This window comes from Nicotiana attenuata, unplaced genomic scaffold, assembly GCF_001879085.1.
Source record: "Nicotiana attenuata strain UT unplaced genomic scaffold, NIATTr2, whole genome shotgun sequence".
NCBI lineage: Eukaryota > Viridiplantae > Streptophyta > Magnoliopsida > Solanales > Solanaceae > Nicotiana > Nicotiana attenuata.
The window spans coordinates 49,469-76,985 of record NW_017672901.1 but is presented as its reverse complement, the minus strand read 5'-3'; the positions used below and the strand labels follow the sequence as shown (position 1 = coordinate 76,985).

At 41.6% G+C, this 27,517-nt stretch overlaps 2 protein-coding genes across 2 annotated transcripts; one reads left to right on the top strand and one right to left on the bottom strand.

Moving 5' to 3' along the window:
- Positions 1 to 1,819: 1,819 nt before the first annotated feature.
- Positions 1,820 to 2,832, top strand: LOC109214864 (thaumatin-like protein 1). Its single transcript, XM_019378817.1, has 2 exons — positions 1,820 to 1,871; positions 2,141 to 2,832. Exons 1-2 carry the CDS (start codon positions 1,820 to 1,822, stop codon positions 2,830 to 2,832), a joined length of 744 nt encoding a protein of 247 aa, XP_019234362.1.
- Positions 2,833 to 18,189: 15,357 nt separating this feature from the next.
- On the bottom strand, positions 18,190 to 26,864 carry LOC109214863. The gene is made up of 2 exons (XM_019378816.1): positions 26,540 to 26,864; positions 18,190 to 18,623 (listed from the first exon to the last, which is right to left on the bottom strand). Exons 1-2 carry the CDS (start codon positions 26,862 to 26,864, stop codon positions 18,190 to 18,192), a joined length of 759 nt encoding a protein of 252 aa, XP_019234361.1.
- Positions 26,865 to 27,517: the final 653 nt, after the last annotated feature.

The window sequence follows — 27,517 nt, the reverse complement described above, 5'->3', positions numbered from 1 at the left end:
CCTGTAGGCTAGATCCTCGGTACCCTCCTGTTGGAGTCCCTCGAATTTGCCAAAAATTTTGGCTAGCTCTGTGGCTTCCATTTGCCCGTCTCTTTCGGAATCGTGACTGATGTTTTCTATGTCAACTTCGGCCTGGAGCACTGTGCGGTCTAGGTCGTCCAACCTTTGCACTAAGCTGGTTCTTAGTTCTGGCACCGTATCCACGATGGGTTGTAATACGTCAACCGTCTTTTCGAGGGCCGCAATGCGGTCCCCATGATTTACCATGGTCAGAAATGGTGGTAATGTCAATGCGTTCCCTCGTCCGATGTCGAGCCAAGGCTCTGATACCAACTGTGCGCCTTCCTGAGATTCCTTGGAAGGGCGACGTAAGGCTAAGCAACTGATATCAGTGCAGTTACTATCCGCAAACTGAGGTCCCCTCCGTACGCTATACGAGATTGTCAGTGCCGTACGGGAAAACCAATATCAAGAGCAATTGAGAGAACATAAATGAGACTTGAGAATGAAAGAAAGCTTGATTACATTAATGAAAGTTACTACAGAAAAGCAACACGGTGTCGAGGGGGAGAGACACCAGTACAGAGAATTGTTTGCTTGCTAGAAAGTTTGATTGCTTGATCCCCCCCAATAATGCTTAAAAAAATAATCCAAAGCTACAAGACTAGACTTTACTAAGCTAGAGAAACATAATGGAAGTACATGAAATAAAACTACTCTATATTTACGATGAAAAGGACTTAGTTTTCTATAAGGCAGCAACAGGTTCGTTGTTAGCAGCATTGTCTTTGGCATCACGGTCTACGCGCGCGACACTGTTGGCATCTGCCTGCGGCTGGGCGCTGGCGAGGGATATTAGTGGGGAGACAGAGGCACATGCGCGCTTGTCACTTGGCGCGGCCAAGACCACGGGGCCGTCCGTGACGCTAGGCATTGGGAGGCTTGCTAGGACGCCACGGGGCGCGCCCAAAGGGTCATGGGGCATGGCTGGAAAGCCGCCCATAACATTACACATGTTTGAGCATCAAAAGGGAAAACGGGGCTGAAATACACAAAACGACCAATAAAATCGTTACGGCATTTACCTAATGTAATAAAACTTTTCGAAAAGATTGATGGTAGAGAACGAAAGAAGAATGAGTAAGAAAAGGAAAAATTGATTAAGTGGTAAAATACACGTCAGACATTTGTATTTCATCCCCTCAACACATATTTGGTTATTGCATTTCAAGGGAATATTTATTCCATTTTGGAATAGTTCAGACGTAATATTAGTGTAAAACGGCAAATTTGAGGCAAGATGAAGGTGGTACGAATGCAATTTCCCAATATTGTATTTAAGACTTGACCGAGAAACAGCTAAGAAATGTATAGCAGATAATAAATAGATTAGGTTCTCACATGGTCTTGTTATGTCTTAGTAATCTTTAGAAGATTATAATGCCTTTTAAAGGTAGGATAAATTTACATTTGTTGCTATTAACCTTATTATCGTGCAACTGCAAATCAGAGCCAAGTATTTATTCATTTTCCCAAAATTATATTTAAGACTTGACTTGGGAACAACATACAGATGTAGAAGAAATTAAATTGATCAGGTTCAGATGTTCTTTGCAAGTATGACTTCCGTAATATCTTTAGAGGATTTAAAACCTTTATTAGAGAGGATGATTTGACATTTATTGCTATAAATCATAGCCAACGAAATAGTTGACCACACATTTCTCATGTAACTCTTCTGTTTTAGGACTTCTTATATAGATTCAAGTCATGTCTGTTTCAGTTCATAAAATAAAATCATCGATAAAAATATTCAAGAATGAGGGTATATTTTCTCATTGCTGTAATCTTCTCCGTGTTCTTCCTCTATGGTAATTTTAATTTTGGTGCCTACCCTCTTGCTTAAATAATTGTATATTAATTCTCTTTTCTGATCGAGTAAAATAAAGCATTTAATCCCTTGAAGCGATGGAAGTACTCCAAAACTGCGATACCATGATTGTTTGGATGATTTCAAGTCAGAATATCTTCTTTTTTTGGTATAGATGGAGAAAACAAGTGAAAATAACTGTTTTATTAGTGTTCACTATAATTTGTATGATGATGTTAATGTTTATGCTTAGGAAATGACATACTGCAGGGTCTTATGCAACCAAATTAACAATAAAGAACAACTGCGATCATACAATTTGGCCAGCTACACAAACTAGTCAAGGAGCGACGATTACTACAGGATTCGAATTAGCATCAAAAGCATCACAGACACTTGAGGTACCAAACTCATGGTCAGGAAGAATATGGGCGAGATATCTTTGCGCCCAATACGGTAGAAATTTCACTTGTGTTAGCGGAGATTGTGCATCAGGCCAAATAACGTGCAATGGTGCAGGTGGTATTCCACCAATAACCATTGTACAATTTACATTAGCAAGCTGGTCTGGGGCAAATGATTTTTACTCAGTTAGCATAGTCGATGGTTTTAATCTACCAGTCTCTGTTATCCCTATTAATAGAACTGATTGCAGTTATATAGGTTGTCTCGTGGATTTGAACGACGTGCACTGTGCAGAACAAGAAGAGTTTGAAATACGAGATCAAGGTAATAATGTCATTGGGTGCAAAAGCGCATGTATGGCGTATCGGCGGGATGATTTATGTTGTACTGGTGCATATAGTTCTCCACAAACATGCAAGCCGTCGAGCTACTCTAAAGAATACAAGGGATTCTGTCCTAATTCTTATACTTATCCTTTTGATGAAGATGCTTTATTTACATGTACAGGAACTGACTATATGATTAAGTTTTGTCCATGGGGACAGGGTCTTGCATAACCGCTAAAGGAGTGGTTTTAAACCTCAAAATAGTTTAGGCTTCAAAGATGCTCAAGCTATATATAACTAGATCATTATGTACTTATTATTAGTGATAAATGAATCTTCTAATGGCTTGTAGTCAATTTTTCACAAATCATTTCGTATAATTTCAAAGTTGATGCTGCTATTTTAAAATATGATTGAAACAAATACAATTGAATGTTGTTGCCAATTAACATTACAGTTACGTCTTGCTTCTTTTGTCTAATTCACATAAGCTTGAACTGATCTTGTATAAATAGTCTTTGTTTCATCACTTATCTCCATTTAAATTGTTATTAATTCTCCCTGAACACCAAATTAAGCATAAATTTTATAACGACACGACCGGTCGTTTTGAGCATTTGCATTTCGTTCCGTGGTTCCAGGGCGTGAGTAGTTTCGTATGATGTATTATGACTTGTGTGAATCGTCGGTTTTGGTTTTCGGGTGATTCTGATTGATTTGGAAGAATGATCCTCATTTTAGAAGTTTTAAGTTGGAAAAGTTGACTAAATTTTACTTTTGTATAATTTACCCTGGAACGGAGTTTTGATGGTTCCATCAGGTCCAGATGATAATTTTGGACTTGGGCGTATGCCAGGATTTGCATTTGGATGTTCCTAGAAGGTTTCAGCACTATTTGGCAAAAGTTGTCAATTTAAAGCTTTGGATAGTTCATAGGTTTGACCGGGAGTTGACTTCGATGTTATCGCGTTTGGATCGATATTTCAAGAGTTAGAATAGGTTCNACTGATAGGAAGGGACGGGTAACAACATGCAATAGGGGTCGAGACCAACCCTCGCTTTAATTACCTTTACGGGGCGGGAAAGGGTAGATATGGATATGATGACCGGTGCGTTAATACCAACGTGTAGCCCCTCTTTTAGGAGTGTCATACCGGGTATTGCATTGATGTGATCCATATTATAAACAAACCTAGGATACCCCTTTACATTCATAAATATGCTTAGATTGTAATTCTTTTCAAAATCTAGCTTTTCATTAACTGTTTTTCAAATATCTATGTACTTAAATTTAAAACACCTATTATTTGAGCCATACTTGTTTATTTGCTAAATTGTACAAATCCACAAAAGCTGTTTGGTCGGGAACCACACTGGTGGATCCTGAAGGGTGCCTAACACCTTCCCCTTAGGATAATTTCAAGCCCTTACGCTGTCTCTGGTTACCAAACGTAGTTATAAATGAACCCTATAGGTGCACTAACGCACCTTAAATCGTTAGGTGGCGACTCTTCAAAAATGCAAAACCCCTTTCCCAAAAGGAACAATTGTCAGAACCAAAATGTCATAAACCCGATTTCGCGAGAAAAAAGGGGGCGCGACAGTAGTAGTAGTAGTACGCGTATCAAGCGCCTGGGCTACGATTGGAGCTGCTGGTGGCTCCTTTGTAGCAGCTCGCGCGGGTGCTCTGGCTGCACCACGTGCGCGTCCTCGGCCTCTACCTCGCCCCCAGCCTCTGGCGGCCCTAATAGGGGCACGGGTGCTTTGTCACCTCTGGTAGCACGTGTCCTCACCATCTATGAGAGAATAGAAGGCTGAAGTTTAGAATTTCAAAGTCAATAATCTCGCACGACAAGGAATCAAATGAAGTGGAATTTTCCTAACAGTTCCATAGCCTCTCGAAGATAAGTACAGACGTCTCCGTACCGATCCGCGAGACTCTAATAAACCTGCTTGTGACTCACGACTCCTATGAACCTAGAGCTCTGATACCAACTTTTCATGACCCAAATGCTCCCTCCGTGAACCGTCGTGACGACACCTGTCTCTACGACTAGGTAAGCCTAACATTTTGCAGAAAAGAAACGAGTGTAGACATGTGATTTTTGACCCTCCCCAAGATTTTTTATATTTTAGCACGTAAATATTTAATTTAGGCCTAATATCGCTATTTCAACTAATTTTGACTCTTTTATTTTATTTTATTACAAGAAAATAAAAATTTCAAAAAAATAGTTTAATCAATGTTTTGTAGTCATTTTTAATCTTGAAAACTATCAAAAATAGTTTTAACGGTCAGTTTTATTTTAACAGTTATTTTACGTAAGTAGGACTAACTAATAAATGAGATCGTATTTTAGTCTCGTTCGCGGGGAAAGAATAAAATTCAGGCTAAAACGACCCATTTTTAGGCCTATTTTCGGACCTAGCCTATAATTCCCCAGCCCATTCCCTGAGCCCAATACCCTTAACACCTTTCTTGAAAACCTAGGGACCTAATACACAAAAAGACCTAGGGACTAGTTAGCAAAAAATACAAGATATAACCAAGACTCTAAGACCTAAAAAGGGGGGACCTACGCCTAAAGCTAGAAGAGCGGTAAAGAGAGGCAAGACCCTAGAGAACTAACCATCAGCGCATGTGAAAACTAACAATTTAACAGGTAAATTTAATTAAAGAGTTTTGATGCCGCTCGGCATATACAATAAACACTCTCGAACGGAACATAAATTTTCCGAAAACCTGGAATATGATGAGTCACAAGCTACAGAAGTAAATAGTGCTTCTAAACTCTAGAAAATTATCAACGAAGGAAAATACAAGAAGTCTTTAGCTTAAGGAAGAGTAGAGAGGGATTTCTAGGTCTGCGGATGAGGCAGATATACCTCGAAGTCTCTAAGATCGCCTCGCCTCACTGAAAATATGGCTGGGAAGAGGTACCTGGATCTGCACACGAAAAACATGTGCAAGAAAAGGCAGAGTACACTATAGCGGTACCCAATAAGTGCCAAGCCTAACCTCGATCGAGTAGTGACGAGATCAGGTCAGGACCCTACTGGTATATATATATAACAAGATAAAAAAGTATGAAATATCACACTAATGATAAATGCTAATAGTCAACAAAAGTGAAATCACAGTAAAATAACAACTCAGTACATAGAGATAGCAACATGGGATCTCCCAGGATACCGTCCCGTAGTCCCAAAGTAAATACACAACTCATTCAACATAAACAATAGTTTCAATAAGGAAATCTACAGTTTTGATTAAGTTCGTATCAAAGAAGACAGGTAATTCTTACTCTAAACATGCTGCACAGAGTCCAGGTAGGCAGTTAAGGCAGTTAAGGCACGTAAGCATGCTTTCTTAAGATAAATGGGATGGCTACATATACTAGTATTGCTCAATTAAAGGAAAACGTTGATATTTACTTAATGCAAAACGAGATTTTTCAAGAAATAGCCTGTGTACGCACTCGTCACCTCACGTACACGGCATTCATATATCAACAGTACCAAATCTTATCGGGAGTTTCCCCACACAAGGTTAGGCAAGCCACTTACCTCGAACCAAGCTCAAATCAATCAGAAATCATGCTCTTGCCACGAGTATCCAATTCCGAGTGGCCCAAATCTAATCAAATCAATTACATAACATAAATATAGCTACAAGCAACTAATTTAGCTAATGAAATCAAAGCTAGAACAAAAGAATAGAAAAACACCCAAAAATCCTCCCCGGGCCCACGCTTCGGAATCGGGTAAAAGTCACAAATTATGAACATCCGTTCACTCACGAGTCTAACCATACAAAATTCACTCCAATCCGATACCAAAATCCCGATCAAAATCCCAAAATTCGGCCTAAGAACTTTTCTCAAATTTTCCCCATTTTCACCCCTAATCCGAAATTAAATGATGAAATTAAGCTTAGACTAATGGGATATAGTAAAAAAGGAGTTAGGAATCATTAACCACGAACTTTCTCCGAAAATCTCTTCAAATTTCGCCTTCTACCGAGCTCTCAATCAAATTTTAGAGTTATGAACTCAAACCCTCAAATTCTCTCTTTTCTACCCAGCGATTTCTGCTTCTGCGCTCGTAGGACCGCATCTGCAGTCCCGCACCTGTGGAAGAATCATCACAGGTGTGAAATCCACTTAACTGGGCTAGGGCCGCATCTGCGGGCACTGGGCCGATTCTCTGGTCCCCCAGCCACACCTGCGATCCCAGCTGACAAGGCCTAAATCTGCATCTGCGGCTCGTTAGCCGCTTCCGTGGCTTCGCACCTGCGACATTTTAGACCCGAAACTTCAGCAAAATGCATAAGTCCTAAACCAATCCGTTAAGCACCCGAAACACAGCCGAGGCCCCCGGTACCTCAACCAAACATACCAACCAGTCCTAAAACATTAGACGAACTTAGTCGAACCCTCAAATCACATTAAACAACGCTAAAATCACAAATCACCCTCCAACCCAAACTTAATGAACTTGAAATTTCAAAATTCTACAACCGATGCCGAAACCAACCAAACAACGTACGATTGACCCCAAATTTTGCAAACAAGTCATATTCAACACTATGGACCTACTCCAACTTTCGGAATCGGATTCCAACCCCGATATCAAAAATTCCACTATCGGCCCGAAACTTCAAAAATTCAACTTTCGCCATTTCAAGCCTAAATGAGCTACGGACCTCAAAAATGCAATCCAGACACGCCCCTTAGCCCAAAATCACCTAACTGAGCTAGCAGACTAGACATAATTCAATTCCAGAGCTGTCTTCACACTCTTCCGACTACAGTCTAAATTCTAAGACTTAAGCTCTCATTTAGGGACTAAGTAACCCAAAACACTCCGAAACTCAAAATGAATCATCCCGGCAAAACAATAGCCGAAAAAGACACAGGGGAAGCAGTTAATAGGGGATCGAGGCGTTAGTTCTTAAAACGACCGGCCGGGTCGTTACACATCAATATTTCATATTTTCATGCTCTGGAAGTATTACGAGGATCTGTCACATGTGTTAGATTTCAGCTCGGTGCAGTTGGACAATGACTTGACTTATGATGAGGAGCTAGTGTCCATTTTGGATGGGTAGGTTCACAAGCTGAGGTCGAAGAATATTGCATCGGTGAAGGTTTAGTGGAGGGGTCAACCGGTCGAGGAGGCGATGTGGGAGACCAAGCATGATATGCAGAGTACATATCCTCACCTTTTGGGCACTTCAAGGATGACTCTAGACTCATTCGAGGATGAACATTTGCTTGAGGGGCAGAATGTAACACCTCGGCTGGTCGTTTTGTGTATTTGAGCCCCGTTCCCCTATTTGATGCTTACTGTATGCTTCTTTGTTGTTTTGTGACTTGTGGGGATTGTTGGTTTGGTTTCGGGAAAGTTTTGGATTGAATTGGGACACTTAGTCCCATGATTGGAGGCTTAAGATGCAAGAGTTTGTCGATGTTTCGCTTTTGTTTAAACGACCACATAATAGTGTATTGACAGTTCCATTAGGTTAGTATGTTGATTTTGGACATAGGATTAAGTCCGATTTTTACTCCGGTGGTTCCTAGGTTTGTTTGGCTTGAATTGGCGAAAGTTAGAAACTTAAAGGTTTGGAAGGTTCATAGGTTTGACTGGGAGTTGACTTTGAGTATGTTGGGTTGGGATTGTTGTTTCGGGAGTTGGAATAGGTTTGTTATGCTAGTTGGCACTTATGTGTAGAATTTGAGGTCATTCCGAGTTGTTTAGGGATATTCAGCGTAAGTTTTGAATTCGAAAATTTGGATTAGTTCATTAAGTTTGGATTGAGGTATGATTTGTGGTTTTGATGTTATTTTATGTGATTTGAGGCCTAATGTAGGTTCGTGTTAAGTTTTGGGATTGGTTGGGGTGAGTGGAAGGGGTCTCGAGACCTCAGGGGTGTTTCGAGGTGGTTTCAGACTAACCCCTCTGAGTTTTGGACTGCTGAATTACTGAGTGGTTTCTTCATCGCGATTACGACTTGGCAGTCATGTTCAAGGAGGGTTAGTGATATAGGCGGTCACCTTTCATCGCGTTTGCGGTTTGGCTCCACCTTCGTGATGTAGCTAGGAGCTGGGAGTGTTTGGCCTACACGTTTGCGAGGTCCTGGCCGCATTCGTGTGGGGACAGGTTTGTTCTTCATCGCGTTTGCGAGGGTATGGATGCGAACATGAATGCTTATTTGAGGCAGTCATCATTTTATGCTTCGAGAACGCAAGGCACGTGCCTTGCGTTCGTAAAGGGTATGCCTGGGCATACCCTTTAGTCCTCTATTTTGAGGGTTTTAGTCATTTTATGATATATTGAGATTGGGAGCTCAGATTTGGGCGATTCTTGAGGAAATTTCATGATTTCGATTGGGGTAAGTGTTATTGACTCGAGCTTTATTTCATATTCATGTTTTCAACCCTGATTTTTTGTTTTTATCGGTGAATCTAAGTGAAGAAAATTGGGGATTTTAGCAAAACTTTTCTAAAATGAAAAATTAGGATTTGAAGCCCTATTCGGAGTTGGAATTAGATGAAACTTCTATGGCTGGACTCGTATTAGATTGGGTATTCGGAATTTGTGACTTTTCTCGGGTTCCCAGAGGCAATCCTGGGTTAGGTTTTTGGGTTGACATTGTGTATTTATATGAAGATCATAGCTTTATTATTTGGGGTTGTTTCCTATGGCTTTTATTGATGTTATTATGTTATTTTTGCTAGATTCGACCATCTAGAGGTTGATTCACATGGGAAGGGAGTTCTAGGGTACTGATTTGGCTTGCTTGAGGTAAGTATCTTACCTAAACTTGGTTGAGGCACTATTTTTGAGTTATTTGCGATGGCTACGTGTCATGGGTGGCATAATGAGGCAGGTCAGGCTGGGCGCACCTATGAGACATGAAGTCGCATCTGAGAGAGCGCTTCTGTAAGAGGTTGATCACAGATGCATGTTTTGTCGAGCTGGGATCGCAGAAGTGAAGGAAAAAGCCTCACCTACGTCTCCGCATCTGCGGATCTTTGGATCGCAGAAGTGGCATTGGACTTGCGTTGGAGGAGCGCATTTTGCAGCATTGATCGTAAAAGCAAGTAGCACACTCGAGGAGACCTCAAGGTATACTTGCAATCCCGGTCGCAGGCCTGGGAGTCATCTACTGTTGTCTTTCAGTATTACTGTTTATTTTTATTCCGAAACAGTGTTGTATTGAGATTTTTAGTTTGCTCTCATTAGAGCGTATGACTCTGATGATAGGCTATAATTGTGTATTTTGTCGATTATTACACTCTAAATTACTGCACTTTAATTGAGTTTGAGCTTTAATCGCTAGTGTTTTGTACTAATGGTGTGTTTTATGCCTTGTAGGAGTGATTCCGAGCTATGTAGATGTTATGGAATGAATTCAAGTGATTTGGAGCTTTAAAGTTTGAGTAAAAGTTCAAGGAATTAAGCCGGGATCGTGTTTGGAGGTCAACGGATGATAGTTAGAGCAAACGAAGACTTCAGTAGGCAGATTGTGCACTGTCTAATAAAATAGATATAACTTTTTTCTCAAAACTCCATTTTGGATCCACAATATATGGTTGGAACGATAACTCAAAGGGCTACAGCTTTTATGTTTTACGTTTTTCAAAATTCGTAACAGAATAGGGTGAAAAATGCGCGAACGCGTGAAGTTTGCGCATAGTTCGCACGTATTACAGGCCGAGGTAGAAAGGTGCGAAGAGGGCGCGAAGGGCGCGCGTCTCACCCGGGAAAAGTGTCCTTTTTCACATTGGAGAAGTTATAATTGTTTGGGCCCAACCCTACTTGGTATATATACATAGGAGAACGTTTTTGAAAGCAATTTTTGACCAAGGAAGAGCACAGAGCCGCCGTGGAGGCCGGGTTTTATCTTTTCTTCCACCAACTTAATCTTTTTATATTTCTTTGTATGATTTGTTGTTTTGCTACCATGTCTACGTGGAGCTAAACTTCACGTTCTAGGGTTGTGGTTCTTTCATGACTATTGTTATTCGGATATTGATTTTGATTTCTTAGTTTATCATATTGGTTTATTTATTCAATCTTGCGCTTAATTATTTGATTGCTTGATAACCAATTGAATATTATCTACAAATCTAGGATTGAACTCGGGAGAGGGAATTCTAAATTGCATATAAGATTGAGTAGAGCAAGATCTTAACTCTTAAGGTGAGCGGATTTGCGGTTAGGATAGGAATATACCTAATCGCCTTGCTTTGTTATTATAGGGAATTGTAAATGCGTTCTTGTTAATCCTAATTCCATAGGAATATAGGCGTTAGGTTAGCTTGAATAGGCGAGTGGTACTTCGGGAGAAGGCTACGAGCAATATTAACCCCGTCAACCAATAAACTAGATAAATTAGTTAGTCAATTCAATTGAAGAATACAATAGGAATGTTAGATAGCCCATAACCCTAGATCGTTTTCATTACATTGATATCATAAAATATCTGCTCTTTCTCCTTGTTAAAAGTTCATTGTTTATATTCTTTATTTAATGAGTTTAGAACCAAATACTTCTCGGTTTAATTCTTGTTTAGAAAATTAGGATAGTCTAATTTAGTTAATAGTTAATCACAAGTCCCTGTGGGTACGATATCTGGACTTACTATCCTATATTACTTGTCGACCACGTATACTTGCGTGTGCGTTTGGGAGCAACAGACTCCGTATTACCGGTTTTGGGATGTATGACTATTAATCAGTTTTAGTTTTTATTATGTCATTATCAATTTAATTTAGTAGCTAAGTTGTTTATTTCTGTTAATTCTCAACATGTGCTAGGCTTAACTGGTCTTAGAGACTAGGTGCCATCACGGTCCTAAAGGTGGGATTTTGGGGTCGTGACATTAGTTTACGTCGCACTTTTAGAGAACTGTTCAGCGTGATTTTGGCACGCATGTGGAGTTAAGTACTGCATTTTACCCTCATACGGATCGACAGTCTGAGCGGACCTTTCAAATATTGGAGGATATTCTAAGGGCCTTTGTTATTGATTTTGGAGGCCAATGGGATCAGTTTCTACCTATAGTGGAGTTTGCCTACAACAAGAACTACCAGTCTATTATTCACATATCTCCGTATGAGGCATTATATGGGAGACAATGTCATTCTCTAGTTGGTTGGTTTGAGATCGGTGAGGCTAGATTATTGGGCATAGATTTGGTTCGTGATGCTTTAGAAAAGGTGAAGTTGATTCAGGAGAGGCTTCACATAGCTCAATCTAGATAAAAGAGTTATGTTGATAGGAAGGTTCGTGATGTGGACTTTATGGAGGGTGAGAAGTTTCTTCTTAGAGTTTCGCCTATGAAAGGCGTGATGAGATTTGGAAAAAGGACAAGTTGAGTCCTCGATACATTGGTCCATTTGTGGTTTTGGAGAGAGTGGGTGAGGTGGCTTACAGGCTTGTTTTGCCATCTAGCTTGTTAGGAGTTCATCTAGTGTTTCATGTTTCGATGCTTCAGAAGAACCATGAAGATCATTCAGACATGTTAGATTTAGCTCGATGCATTTGGATGAAAATCTAGCTTACGGAGAGGAGCCGGTGGACATTTTTGATTGGCAGGTTTGGAAGCTCAGATTGAAAGATAATACATCAGTGAAGGTCCTATCGAGAGGACGATAGGTCGAAGAGGCGACTTGTGAGACCGACCATGATATGCGGAGTAAATATCCTCTTCTTATTGGCATTCCTGGTATGATTCTAAAACGTTCGAGGAAGAACGTTCATTTAAGAGGGAGAGAATGTAATGACCTAGCATATCGTTTTGTGTATTTAAGCCCAGTTCCCCTAGTTGATGTCTCCATATACGTGTTTGTTTTTTTTGACTTGCGGCATTGGGTATTTTGACTTTGTGAAGGTTTAAGAATTAATGGAGAACTTAGTTTTTTTTGAAGCTTAAGTTGTAAGAGTTGACCAAGGTTTGACTTTTGAGTAGACGATCTTGGATTGGTGATTCTAATCGGTTCGTATGGTACGTTTGGACTTAGGCGTATGTCCAGATTTGATTTGGAGGTTCCTAGGAAGTTTTGCATCAATTTGCCAAATTTGGCAATTTGAATTTTTATAGAGTTCATAGGTTTGACCGGGAGTTTACTTTGATGATGTCGGACTTGGATTGTTGTTTCGAAACTTGGATGGTTCATCTAATGGTTTGAGACTTGTCTGTGAAGTTTGGATAGAACCTTGAATATTTAGGCATGAGTCGGACATGTTTAGCGAAGACAGAAGGTTTGGAAGATTAAGAGATGGATTTTGATCGTCGATTCGTGATATTGATGCTAATTGTGATGTTTTGGGCCTTTGGATAAGTTTGGATAATATATTTGGAATTGTTGGTATGATTGGATGGGGTCCTGCGAGGCTCGAGTGTGTTTTGAATGGGTTTCAGACTATTTTGGAGTTGTTTGGTATTGTTGGTTCTGGTGCACCGCACCTGCAAAGGGTGGTGCGCAGGAGCGATGACCGCACATGTGTGATTCATGATGTAGAAGTGAAAGGGAGGCAGGCCTGGTTGGGCGCACTTTCGAGAGAAGATGTCGCACCTGCGAGAGCGCATCTGCGAGGGGTTGATTGCAGATGCATGTTTTGTCAGGCTTCGATTGCAGATGCGAAGGAGGAAGTTGCACCTCATCTCCACGTCTGCAGATCTTTGGATTGCATAAGCTATATTGGACCTAGGTTGGAGGAGCGCAGATGCACAACATTGATTCCAGAAGCGAGTAGAGCACCTGCGACTTAATGAGCCATGTGTGAGGATGCCTGACAGGAGGTATATTTCAAGAGTTTGGCTTATTTTTCATTTTTTTGAGTTTTGAAGCTCGGCTAGAAGCAATTTTTGGGGAGATTGTCATCACTACTTTTTGGGTAAGTAATTTTCACTTGGATTTTGACTATTTATTTTGAACTCCCATGGATTTATGCACTTTAATCATGATATTTTGGAAGAGAAATTAAGGTTTTTCCCTACAACTTAAGAGTTGAATTTTTGCAATTTGAAGGTCAATTTGGACTTGATTTGAAATCTAATCACATAGTTGGACTCATCGGATTATGGCTGGTCGGGATCTACCGCTTGACTCGAGTTTTATCCATATGGGCTGGGTTGACTTTCATTGACTTTTTAGGAATTAAATAAAGATTTATAGCTTTATGCTTGGAATTGATTCTTATGGCTTTGCACGATGTGATTTAGTTATTTTTTGCTAGATTCGAGCCGGTTGGAGGTGATTTCTAAGGGGTAGGCATTCTTGGAGTATTGATTTAGCTCGTTTGAGGTAACTATCTTGCCTAATCTTGTGTGAGGGAATACCACATAGGATGTTACTTTATTTGGATAATTTAAATGTGTGAAAAGCGACATATACGTGAGGTGATGAGCGTATATGAGGGTGCTATGTATGATTTTGACCTGATAGGATTTTAGGCTTCTAGTATGCGTTGTTTGGAGTGTGTACTTCCTATGGTACCTGTTTGGTCATTTGTATGGTTATGTGAACTAAGTCATGTTAGAGACCATGTATAAGCTTTGATATCATTTTTGAGCATGAATATTGTTGTATGGCGTACCCGCCTAATCTCAGTTGTCATTGTATACTTCGCGCATACATACACCTTAGCATGTTATCGTTACTCATTCCTTGAGTATGTAACTTGATATCTGTTGTTCGTATACGTGTATTCTTGTATATGTTTAAAAGAACATGAGTTTTCCATGCGGATGTTGTAATTATTGTACGTGAGTTGTCCGTACAACGTGTGGATAAGGATCCATCCTCCTAGGGTCATCCTCTCATGTTTCTCCTTGATGACATAAACACAGATTGTAGAAACTGACCATTGTTTGGGCTTTGTGTATCTTCTCCATATGCAAACTCCTTGGATATATACATGAGTTACTGCATATCTTCTCTATATGCTAGCTTTGGAGTGTATACATGCATTTTATGCATATCTTCTCAATATGCTGATTTCGTTGATGTGATAACTCACGATACATATCTTCTTCATATGTCAAATCTGTGTAACTTGACTTGCTATTCTTACTTATCTCCTTAATATGCTGAACTATTAGCTTGATTACCATGCGTAGATTCTGGTATTGTTGCTGTGTACATATACATTCATGAACTGTACAGGTTTGATTAGTGAGTATCACTGACCATTCTGCCACTACCTTACCAAGGTTAGTCATGATACTTACTGAGTACATGAGATCAATTGTACTCATACTAGACTCTATACTTCATTGTGCATATCTAGGTATGAGACCCAGCTGATCGTTGAGTGTGGTCGCAGGTGCTATTGCGACACGAGGTAGAGCTGCATTCCGATCGCAATCCCTGGTGTCTCATTCTATCTGTTATTACTATTGTTACTTCAGACAGTATATTGTATTAGCAGACTTGTATTGATGTATTAGACTTATGTCTCAGTACTACCAGTTCTGGGTAATTGTTGTATTGGTTATTATTTATCTACGCTATTCGAATTTTAGACTCCTTTATTTCTCTGTTATTATTGTTCTTCCGCTATTATTTTATGATTGGCTCACCTAGCAAGTGGTTTAGGCGCGTTCACGACAAGTGGGAGTTATTTTTTCCTGATGACTTATCTATATCATTTTATTTTTTTCAGTTTTTTATTCATTTATTTAAGATGTAATCATTCTTTTTGCCTTTGTTTATTCAGTTTGGTGTGCAAATAATTGTAGTTTATCATTCTTTCTTTTCTTTTCTTCTTAGGGTGTCGCAATAGTTTATTTTTCATACTGTCAAGTGTAAATTTTCATTTTGAATGCGAGAGTTTGATCATTTAAATAACATCTATATTATCACTCGAATTATATGTACTTTCACTTACATTACAACAACAACAAACCCAGTATATTCGCACAAGTGAGATCTGGGGAGGGTCGTGTGTACGTAGAACTTACCCCTACCTCGTGAAGGTAGAGAAATTATTTCCAATAGACCCTCGGCTACGAAAGAGTGAGAAGAAGAAGAAGAAGAAGTACTACTAAGTAGGCTGGGGGGGGGGGGAGAATAAGTAGTACTAAATAATAACAACATGGAATACGTTAACTGAAGGGAACTAAACTACATGACGAAATATAGATCTAAGAGTAAGAAGGAACATGAGTGCTTACTAAAACTACTGGTAAGAAAAGGAGAAACTTTCAACTACCTACTAACTTTCTACGCTAATTCTCGACCTCCACACCCTCCTATCAAGGGTCATGTCCTCAGTAAGCTGAAGTTGTGCCATATCATGCCTAATTACCTCTCTCCAGTACGTCTTTAGCCTACCTCGACCCCTTCTCAAACCAGCCATGGCCAACATCTCACACCTCATAACAGAAGCGTCAATGCTTCTCCTCTTTACGTACTCGAACTATCTCAACCTTGACTTCCACATATTGTCCTCCACGGAGGCCACTCTCACTTTGTCCTGAATAGCTTCATTCCTAATATTGTCTCTCCTGGTACACCCACTCATCATCTCAACATCCTCATTTCTTTTATTTTCATTTTTCGCACATGAGATTTCTTGATTGGCCAACACTCCGCCCTATATAGCATTGTTGGTCGAACAATCACTTTGTAAAATTTACCCTTAAGTCTTGGCGGCACATTCTTATCACATAAAACACTGGATGAGAGCCTCTATTTTGTCCATGTCGCTCCAATACAATGTGTGACATCCTCGTCAATCTCGTTGTTACTTTGGATAATAGACACGAGATACTTGAAACTATCTCTCTTGGGGATAACTTGAGTATCAAGCTTCACATCCACGTCTATTTCATGTGTCCCGTCACTGAATTTGCACTCTAAGTATTTTGTTTTTGTCCGGCTCAACTTAAAACCTTGAGACTCCAAGGTCTGTCTGCAAACCTCCAACCTCAGGTTAATCCCACATCTCGTCTTGTCGATCAACACTATATCATCAGAAAATAGCATGCACTATGGCTCCTTCCCTTGGATGTCTCGCGTCAACATGTCCGTCACCAAGGCAAATAAAAATGGGCTAAGAGTCAATCCTTGGTGTAGCCCCATCATAACTATGAAGTGCTCATAGTACCCTCCTACAGTCCTCACCCGAGTCTTAGCACAATCATACATATCCTTAGTCACCATAGTGTACGCTACCGGAATGCCGCTAACCTCTAAAAAACTCCATAGAACCTCTCTCCAAACTTTATCGTACGCTTTTTCAAGGTCGATGGACACCATATGCAAGTCCGTTTTCCTTTCCTTATATTGCTCACTAATCTCCTGAGTAGATTAATAGCTTACGTAGTCGAACGCACCAGCATGAATTCGAACTGCTTCTCAGAGATAGACACGCTCCTCCTCAATCTGACTTCCACCACCCTTTGCCAAATCTTCATATGGCTCAATAGTTTTATACCCCTATAATTGCTGCAATTTTTGATATCATCCTTGTTCTTGCAAATAGGAACTATCGTAGTCCACCTCCATTCTCGGGCATCTTTTTTGTCTTAAAAATGACATTAAACAACCCAGTGAGCCACTTTAAGCCTATTCGGCCCACGATTTTCCAAAATTCCACTAGGATTTCATCTAGGCCCATCGCTCTGCCCCTACTCATCTTACGCATCGCCCCTTCCACCTCCTCTACCTTAATATGCCTACAATAATCCCGCCGACTCTCCGAGTGCTCCAACTCACTCAACACAATGCTTCTATCCCCCTCCTCATCAACATTTTATGGAAGTATGTCTACCATTTTCGTTTAAAATGTTCCTTATCCGTAAATACTTTGTCGTCCTCGTCTTTGATGCACTTTACTTGGTCCAAGTCATAGCCCTTCCTCTCCCTCACCTTGGCCAACCAGTATAACTTCTTGTCCGCCTTTGGCCCTGAGTTCCTTGTATAGACGTCCAAATGCTGTAGTGTTAGCCGCTGTAACAACTAACTTTGCCTCTTTCTTTGCCTTCTTATAACACTCCCAAAATGTCCTTTTTTCCTCCTCGTCTGTACTCTTCACCAACTTCGAATAAGCCGCTTTCTTGGCTTTCATTTTACCTTAGACCTCTCCATTCCACCACCAGTCCCCTTTGTGACTCCCACCTATACTGCCTGGTGTTGATTCGGCAATTTGCGTCTAGTGGGGAGCTTTGTCATCTCAAAGAATAAGCGGATCTTAATCTTAAAGTCGTGGATCGGAGCGAGACCAAGCCGAGCCACTAGTAGAGTAAGCCCTTCCCACGTGTCAAGTTGAATATGAATAAATGAATGCAGCCTCAACCAGAGAGATCAACCTGCGCCTTTGAGTTGAGGCCGCTGGCGGCGCAGAACGAACTAATCCGCGACCAGCAAGTTTTCCGAAAGCGAACTGAATGGAATTGTCACTTTCAAAAAATCTCGTGACCCCTAAGTCCTCTCTCGCAGCTTCCCTAATGCAATTCGCGATCGTGGTCCACATACTTTTTTCCGTTCCCCTAATCCTAAGGCCCTTACAACCAGCAACCTCTCCCCCAACTCATGAGCTTTGTCCTTAGCCAAGTTACCCCACTTGATCCTACACCGCCCTCTTTCTCCCACTACTCTTGATCTCCAGGTCCACTACTAGGAGCCTATGCTGGGTCGTGAGGTTCTCACTTGGGATGACCTTGAAATTAGTGCATAAACCTTTATCACATTTCCTGTAAAGGAGGTAATCAATCTGGGTCTTGGCTATCGAACTCTGGAAGGTGACTAGGTGGACTTCTCTCTTTAGAAAACTCGAGTTAGTTATCACCAATTTAAAAGCTCTAGCGAAATCCAACAGTGAGGTGCCTCCGTCGTTCCTATCTCCAAAATCGAACCATACATGCACATCGTCATAATCCCTATCATTAGCCCCAATATGACCATTGAAATCCCCACTAATGAAAGGCTTATCGGTGTGCAGGATACTACGCACCATCTTGTCCAAATCCTCCCCGAAATGCCTGTTGACCTCCTGGTCAAAGCCTACTTGAGGAGCGTATGCACTAATCACGTTTACAATGAACCCTCCAACTACAAGTTTAATACTCATCAACCTATCATTAACCCACATAACCTCGACCACAAGCTCCCTAAGGTCCCTATTAACTAAAATACCTACCACGTTCTTACCCCCAGCTCCTCCTTAGTACCAACTTTTAAACCTATACACATTCCGAGCCTTCGTACCCACCTATCTAGTCTTTTAGATGCATGCTACATTGATCTTCCTCTTCTGAAGAATTTTACCTAACTCTGTAGACTTCTCTGTCAACATTGATATGTTCCAGGACCCAACTCTCAGCCTAGATGCTCCCTTATACCCCTTTCTACCCTTGCTCCTCGCCGCCCACCCCATCCAAGGACATGAACGTACTCTCTCATTGTTCACTACATCTACTATAGTCTAAGGGGTATTGAAATGACCCAGCCTATTGTGTTGTGTAATTGAGACTGTTTACCCTTTTGAAGCTTCCCTTATGTTTATTTGTGGCTTTATGACTTGCAAGGATGGTTGGTTTTGTTTCGGGTTGGTTTTGGATTGATTTGGAAAAATTAGTTCTTAGTTTCGAAGCTTAAGTTGGAAATGCAGACCGATGTTTGACTTTTAAGAAAAAACCTTAGAAGTGGATTGTAATAGGCTTGTAGGGTGATTTTGGACTTAGACGTATGCTCGGAATTGGATTCGGAGGTTCCTAGGTTAAATTGGTTCTTTTTGTCGAAAGTTGGCAATTTGAAGGTTTAGAAATTTCCTAAGTTTGATTTCCTTTATGGCTATTAGGTTAAGTTCATATTTCGGGACTTGGAATAGGTCAGTTTGGTCATTTGGAACTTGTGTGCAAAGTTTGGTGTCATTCCGAGTTGGTTTGGTAGGAATCAAACGTTTCTTTTTTTGTGATTTTAACTATTCATGAGTTTCATTGTAAATCCCATGCGTTCTCGTATCTGATTCATGGTTCCGATTGTTATTTTGGTATTTTGTCACGCCCCAAAACCGAGGGGCTCGACCGGCGCTCGACCGGGTAGCCCCAGTCAAGCGAACCAGGGTGCCTTTCCTATCCCACATGTTACCCCGTGATTTCAATACTCATTATTCAAGTGAAACATGCATTTATGATTAAACACATTCTTACGATTCATAGTAACATACATGCTCACTTTACGTGATCTACAAGTTATACTGCCCAAAATACATAAGTACATAACCCACGTTTTCCTGTCTACGGAGCCTCTAAGGATACAAAAGAGTGTTACAATACTTGCCGGTAACAAGGTTCCGGCTATAGCTTACACAAATACCAAAATAAGACTCCGGGAGGAAAAGCGGCATGAGCCACGCAGGGCCCCGAGAGGAAAGGGGCTCACCAATACAGCTGACGGAAAGTGGAGGAGGTGCTACTGTTGGTGGACTGGAGTACCTGCTATAGAACCACCTACAATCATAACAAGAATGTAGCGCCCCCGGCAAAAGGGACGTCAGTACATTTGAATTGTACTGGTATGTATGAACAAATTTTATCCCAAGTACAATCAAACAATACACAGTTAAGAGACAGTAATAAAACCAACAAGCATTGCACGTAGGAAGAAACAACCAAAATTAAAAGTTTCACAATCTCTCCTTTTCCCTTTCCAACATTTCCATATTCAAGAGTTTCATATATTTTCATTTCAATAGTGATTATAGTCACTCTTCTACCCTTATTACCTCGGCCACCCTTATTACCTCGGCCACCCTTATCACCACAACCCACACCTTATTACTTTGTGTTGCAGCGCGCAACCCGCCCCCGCCTGACAATCACATTTTGTAATCACAACCACAAACAACACATCACAAGAATCATCATTTCAAGGAAACACAAGTTCATATCAACAATTCATACATTTGGGCCCAAGGCACCGTAACTGTCACCAAGCAGTAATTCATGTACAAGGTGTTGTCGTAATCGTTTAACTTATTTACGTCATTTCACAATACCCTCTTTCATTACTTACCACGCAGGGTTTTTAGCCATTATACACATTCCCACATTTGGACACATTAACATTCTTTCATTCGTTAACACATACTTCCACGTCGGTATCCTCAAGCATTTACAAATTTTGCACATAATAAGGTAGGCACATCAAATCACTTCTCACAATCACATATATCATGGTGGTGTGGAAATCAACTAAGACAATCAATACACATATTTTCATACAAGGTACACATACCGTATGCTCGTCACAACAAGGGGATTCTACAAGAGTTAAAGTTAGCCATACATACCTCAAATTCGCCCCTTAATGATACTACAATGATCCAATACACTTAAGCAACTTCAATATACAATACAACAATCAATAGGCCAATATTAGTAACAAATTCCATAACTTAAGCCATTTAGGCATATTATCAAACGCCTTGTAGGTATAAATCTCTTCATCTTATAACCATAGTATTAGTTCATCCAACTATCACCATTAACCAACAATTTATTCCACCATCATTCCTAACCAATTTATAACTTCCAACAACATATGTGTAACCATCCATTCACACCCAACCAATAAATCATATCAAATAATCACCCTTTCAATCTCTACAATAATTATGTATTATATTGGGAACTTATGGCTTCCCATCACTACACCAAGAGTTCCAACACTTAATTCATACTCATATTCCCATTATATATCCATATATGTAAGTCTAAGGGTAAAAGATTACCTCTTGTAGGCCAAATCTTGAAATACAACTTTTGGGATGTTCTTAAGATTTTGAAAAAATCCAATCAAAACCTTGTTTTAACTAGTGATTGAGAGGTGAAATCACCATGAAAACACACTTAAAAACTCACCTTAGGTGTGTGATTGGATACCTTGGTCGGATTGGGGATGGAGAGGATGCCCTAGGCTTGAGAAATGACTTAAATCCTCTCATTTCCCGTCCTTAGGTGTATTTAGAGGTCTGCTACTAGAGCGCCCGCGCTAAGGCCGCGCTAAGGAGGCAGAATACTTCCCAATATGCGCGGCCGCGCTAAGGACGCGCTTCGACACCTGCCCAGTAAAATGGTCGTAACTTTCTGTATACACCTCCAAATGAAGAACGGTTTGGTGCGTTGGAAACTAGACTCAAAGAGATTTAATTTAATAGGTTGTGCATCCCACAACTCCTTATATACACGTATATATGCTCGTCCAAAGTGAGGTCTTGTGCGTATTCATTTGAAATCTTAGCCTATTATGAAATTTTCCAACTTGGCTTAGACTTAGGCTTCCCTTTGGACCTCACATCACTTATTAAATGACTCATACACTTATTCACCACATCCAATTCATTTGCATCATATTTAAAGCACATAAAATATTACAATTAGTCTACCTGCACCCCGAAATCCTATATCGCCTAGCAAAATTTTCCGGGGCCTTACATTCTCCCCCGCTTAGGATCATTCATCCTCGAATGAGAGGTAGAGCCTGACCTAAACACCCAACGTAACATATTTCTTTTCTATCCTACCTCAAGTCCCTAAATTTTGACTAACTCCTAAATTTTTCAGAAATTTCGCCAGAGTTTCCTTTGTAATTAGGCCTATCTACCTGTTAGAGAGCCCCCGGAACATATTTCCAAGTACCATTACACAGTTTCTGTTATCCCTACAACTGGTATACAATTCATTACCTCAACAACTTGTACATATTCATACACTTTAAACAACTTACACGTAGTTCATTCTCTTTACACCACAAATTGCACACGGTTCAACCAATGTCATTTACTTGCACACAACTGGGTCACTTCAATGAGCCCCATACAATTCAATCACTTTAACATGCCTAAAATGCTTCAATTAATCATTACCAATCTACACTATCATTAATCATTTACCTACCACATAAGTTTCTCAAAATTTTCATTTACTTCAAGGGTTGCACATTACCCAAATAGCAACAACATTTGCAATTTGGCACACATAGGGAAGTTACAATAATAAGGCAATTTGGAAAAAAAATGGGGTGCCTTTGCACAAATCTGAACACTACCTCAAATTGCTCAAAGACAACCGTTCGCACGATCACTACTAGACTTGTTCAAACAGATGGGGATATTTTTCTTTCATTTCATTTTCCGCTTCCCACGTGGATTCCTCGACTCGTTGACTTCGCCATAATACTTTAACTGAAGCGACTTCCTTGTTTCTCAATTTATGGACTTGCCTATCAAGAATAGCAACCGGAATTTCTTTATACGATAACTCTTCATTGACCTCGATAGTCTCAATTGGCACGATGGTGGATGGATCCCCAACCACTTTCTTTAACATAGACACATGGAACACCGGGTGCACTAATGGCATCTCAAGGGGCAATTCCAGCCTATAAGCCACCTGTCCTATCCTTTGAGTGATCCGATATGGCCCGACATACCTTGGGCTCAATTTCCCTTTCTTCCCAAATCGCATGACTCCCTTCATGGGAGATACTTTCAAGAACACCCAATCATCTACTTGGAATTCTAATTCTCTTCGACGCACGTCTGCATAGGATTTCTGACGACTCTGAGAAGTTTTCATCCTCTCCTGGATGACTTTAACTTTTTCCATAGGCTGATGCACAAGATCTGGCCCTAACAGTTCTGGTTCACCCACTTCGAACCATCCATTCGGAGACCTACACCTCCTTCCGTACAGTGCCTCAAATGGGGCCATTTGAATGCTAGCATGAAAGCTGTTATAGTAAGCAAATTCTATAAGTGGCAAGTGATCATCCCAATTACCTTTGAAATCCAAGACACAAGCCCGCAACATATTTTCAAGCATCTGAATAGTCCGCTCCGCTTGACCATCAGTCTGCGGATGGAAAGTCGTGCTGAGATTCACTTGAGTACCCAAACCTTGCTGAAACTTCTTCCAAAAATTAGTTGTGAACTGGGCCCCTCGATCTGAGATAATAGAAATTGGAGTGCCGACTACTTCCTTGATGTACAACTGAGCATAATGTTCTGCAGTATTGGTGGACTTGACTGGCAAAAAGTGAGCTGATTTCGTGAGTCGATCCACAATTACCCAAATCGAGTCGAACTTGCGCTGAGTGCGGGGTAAACCTACCAAAAAATCCATGTTGATCATCTCCCACTTCCACATTGGTATCTCCATAAGCTGAGTTAACCCACCGGGCCGCTGATGCTCAGCTTTTACTTGCTGACAATTCGGACATTTAGATACAAAGTCCGCTACACCCTTCTTCATACCGTTCCACCAATAAATTTCCTTGAGATCATGATACATTTTCGTAGAACCTGGGTGCACAGAATACATGGAATTGTAAGCCTCCGCCATTACCCTCTCCCGAAGATTACCCACATCTGGAACGCATAGCCTACCTTGACATTGCAACATACCATCCTCGCCGCCGAGTGAAAATGCCGAAGTCTTGTTATTCAAAACTGCCTCCTTCATCTGTGCCAATGCTGGATCAATAAACTGCTTTTCCTTGACTTCCGCTACAAGTGACGATTCTGCTCCATTGTGCACCATAACATTCTCCTCGTCTGAGGTCGAAATACAAACCCCCAGACTGGCCAATTGATAAACCTCCCGAGCCAAGGGCCTCTGATCCGCTCCTAAATGAGCCAAACTACCCATAGACTTCCGACTGAGAGCGTCGGCCACCAGATTCGCCTTCCCTGGATGGTACAAAATGTCCATATCATAATCCTTGAGCAATTCTAACCACCGTCGCTGCCTTAAATTCAACTCCTTCTGCTTGAACAAATATTGGAGACTCTTGTGGTCCGAGAACACATCCACATGGATCACATAAAGATAATGCCGCTATATTTTCAAAGCAAACACAACTACCGCGAGCTCCAAATCATGCGTCGGTGATTCTTAAGTTGCCTTGAAGCATACGCTATAACCTTCCCATGCTGCATCAACACACACCCCAAACCAACCCTGGAGGCATCGCAATAAACCACAAATCCTTCAGTGCCTTCCGGCAAGGTCAATATCGGCGCCGAGGTCAACCTCGACTTCAATTCCTGAAAACTTTTCTCACAAGCGTCGGACCATTGGAATTTAACCGCTTTCTGCGTCGACTTAGTCAATGGGGAGGCGAGGGTAGAGAATCCCTCCACAAACCTCCGATAATACCCTGCTAAACCCAAGAAGCTACGGATCTCCGTCGGGGTCGTGGGTCTAGGCCAATCTTTCACTGCTGAAATCTTTTGGGGATCCACCTGAATCCCTTCACTGGAAACAACATGTCCCAGAAAGGTAACGAACTCCAACCAAAATTCACATTTCAAAAATTTTGCGTACAACTGGTGCTGATGAAGAGTCTGTAGAACTGCCCTGAGGTGATCGGCATGATCCTCCCAGCTCCGCGAATAAACAAGGATGTCATCAATGAAAACAATCACGAAGGAGTCTAGAAATGGCTTGAAGACCCGATTCATAAGATCCATGAAAGCTGCCGGGGCGTTGGTTAGCCCAAAAGACATGACCAAGAATTCAAAGTGACCATAGCGAGTTTTGAAAGCGGTCTTAGGAATATCCTGCTCTCTGATCTTCATAGGTGGTACCCGGACCGTAGATCAATTTTGGAGAAGAACCTTGCACCTTGCAATTGGTCGAACAAATCATCTATCCGCGACAAAGGATATTTATTCTTGATGGTGACCTTGTTGAGTTGCCGGTAATCAATACACATCCGGAGCGACCCATCCTTCTTCCTGACAAAAAGAGCCGGAGCACCCCACGGCGACACACTCGGCCGAATGAACCCCTTTTCCCCCGACCTAATTCATGATAAGCCCACCAACTTCCTGGCAAAATGCCTACGGTTAAAAACCACCGACATGTCAAGATCCAAATTTGAATTGGTTAATAAATCCTTCAGCTGCTCCTTCAACTCCCTTAACTCTGCTGGAGCCATTCTGTATGGTGGAATAGATATTGGCTGCGTATCTGGCAATACATCAATCCCGAAATAAATCTCCCTATCTGGCGGAATCCCTGGAAGCTCATCCGGAAACACTTCGAGAAACTCATTCACGACTGGCACGGACTCGGGGATAGACACTTCTGAAGTGGTGTCCGCCACCCGGACCAAATGATAGATACACTCCTTCTTAATCATTTTTGAAGCCTTAAGGTAAGAAATAAACCTACCCTTCGGCACCACACCATTCCTTTTCCACTCAATAACCGCTTCATTAGGGAACTCGTGCCTCACGACTCTTGTCCGGCAGTCAAGTTTAGAGAAGCACGAATAAAGCCAGTCCATTCCCATAATCACATCAAAATCCACCATTCCAAGCTCGATAAGATCGGTCGTGGTAACACGACCACATACCGTTACAACACAATTCCTATAAACTCGCGCGACTGTAATAGAATCACCAACCGGAGTCGATACGGAGAACGACTCATGAAGCTGTTCGGGTTCTATCCCAAAACATGAAGCAATGAATGGGGTGACATAAGACAAAGAGGACCCCGGATCAATAAGAGCATAACAATCAATGGCCTAAACAGACAAGATACTTGTAACAACATCTGGAGAAGCCTCTGCACTCTGGCGACTACTCAAAGCGTAAAATCGGCTGGGTCCACCTCTACCACGAGCTCCACCCCTAACTGCACCATGCCCTGCTGGGGCTGGAGGATGCACGGATGATGTGGCAGTTGAAGAACCGGAGGACTGAGCAAATCCCCTACCCATGCCCTGACTGGGCGCAAGACAGTCCCACTGGATATGACCTCTCACCCCGCATCTATAACACACCGGGATATCCAAATAACAAGTCTCGGAATGGAACCTCCCACACTTGGGGCATGGAGCCCTCCCCTGCTGCTGTGATCGCCCTCCTGGACGACCGGACTGATGAGGTCTCCTACTGTCTGAACCTGGTCTCAAGTGACTACGCTGCTGATGACGGGGCACTGATGGTGATGCACTAGATGAGGACTGTGCATATGAATGGGATGGCCCTGCTGGCCCTCTCCCTTGAACTGGTCTCCCCCCTGCAACTAAGCTCCCCGAGTGGCCCGCTGACCAGGCCCTGCTATTACTCTCCCTCTCTTCCCTTATTTTCAACTTTCTAGCCTCCGTAGCCTGGGCGAATCCCACTATCTTACCATAATTCATATCAGAGTGCAAGGCCGCTGTAGTAGCTTCATTCACAACCAAGGGACTAAGGCCCTGAACAAACCGTCGAACCCTGGCATCCATAGTTGACACCAACTGAGGAGCATACTTGGACAATCTCACGAACTCCATGTGGTACTCCCAAACACTCATATTGCCCTGCTTGAGGACCTCAAACTCTATGGCACGAGCTGCCATAGTCTCGGCAGGCAAGAAATGATCCATAAAAGCATCCACGAACTCGACCCATCTTGCCGTAGAACTTCCCTCCCCCGGGAATCCTCCCACATCTCGAACCAGGAATATGCTGCTCCCCTCAGCCTGTAAGAAGCTAACTCACCCCCCTCTGTCTCTGTAGCCTTCATCACCCGAAGAGTCTTGTACATCTCATTTAGAAAATCCTGCGGGTCGGCCTCTGGATCAGTACCGGAGAACTCTGGAGGGGCCAACCGCAGAAACTGGTTGATTCTAGAATCGGAGGAATCTCCCTATCCGCTAGAGGGCACAGGGGTGGCATGAGATCTGTCACACCTCCTTTTTACCTACACCCCGTGAAGGGATATGATAATAAGGGAGTTATTTCCAACTTGAAGTGACAATTGAAACGGGATTTATTTTAAAGATTCAGAGTCGCCACTTGGGAAATTAATGGTGTCCCAAGTCACCGGTTGAATCCCGATCCGAGGAAATTATGACTCTGTTAACAGTCCGCGAATCAGAACTCCGAGTAAGGAATT

Bases quoted from the DNA above. Each gene is read 5' to 3' on its own strand.
- LOC109214864 (XM_019378817.1), top strand. From the start codon at position 1,820: ATGAGGGTATATTTTCTCATTGCTGTAATCTTCTCCGTGTTCTTCCTC. The intron at 1,872-2,140 runs GTAATTTTAATT...GACATACTGCAG, and splicing joins CTCCGTGTTCTTCCTCTATG to GGTCTTATGCAACCAAATTA.
- LOC109214863 (XM_019378816.1), bottom strand. From the start codon at position 26,864: ATGGATGCCAGGGTTCGACGGTTTGTTCAGGGCCTTAGTCCCTTGGTT. The intron at 18,624-26,539 runs GTTCAGACAGTA...CTCCTCAAGTAG, and splicing joins GCGTAGTCACTTGAGACCAG to GCTTTGACCAGGAGGTCAAC.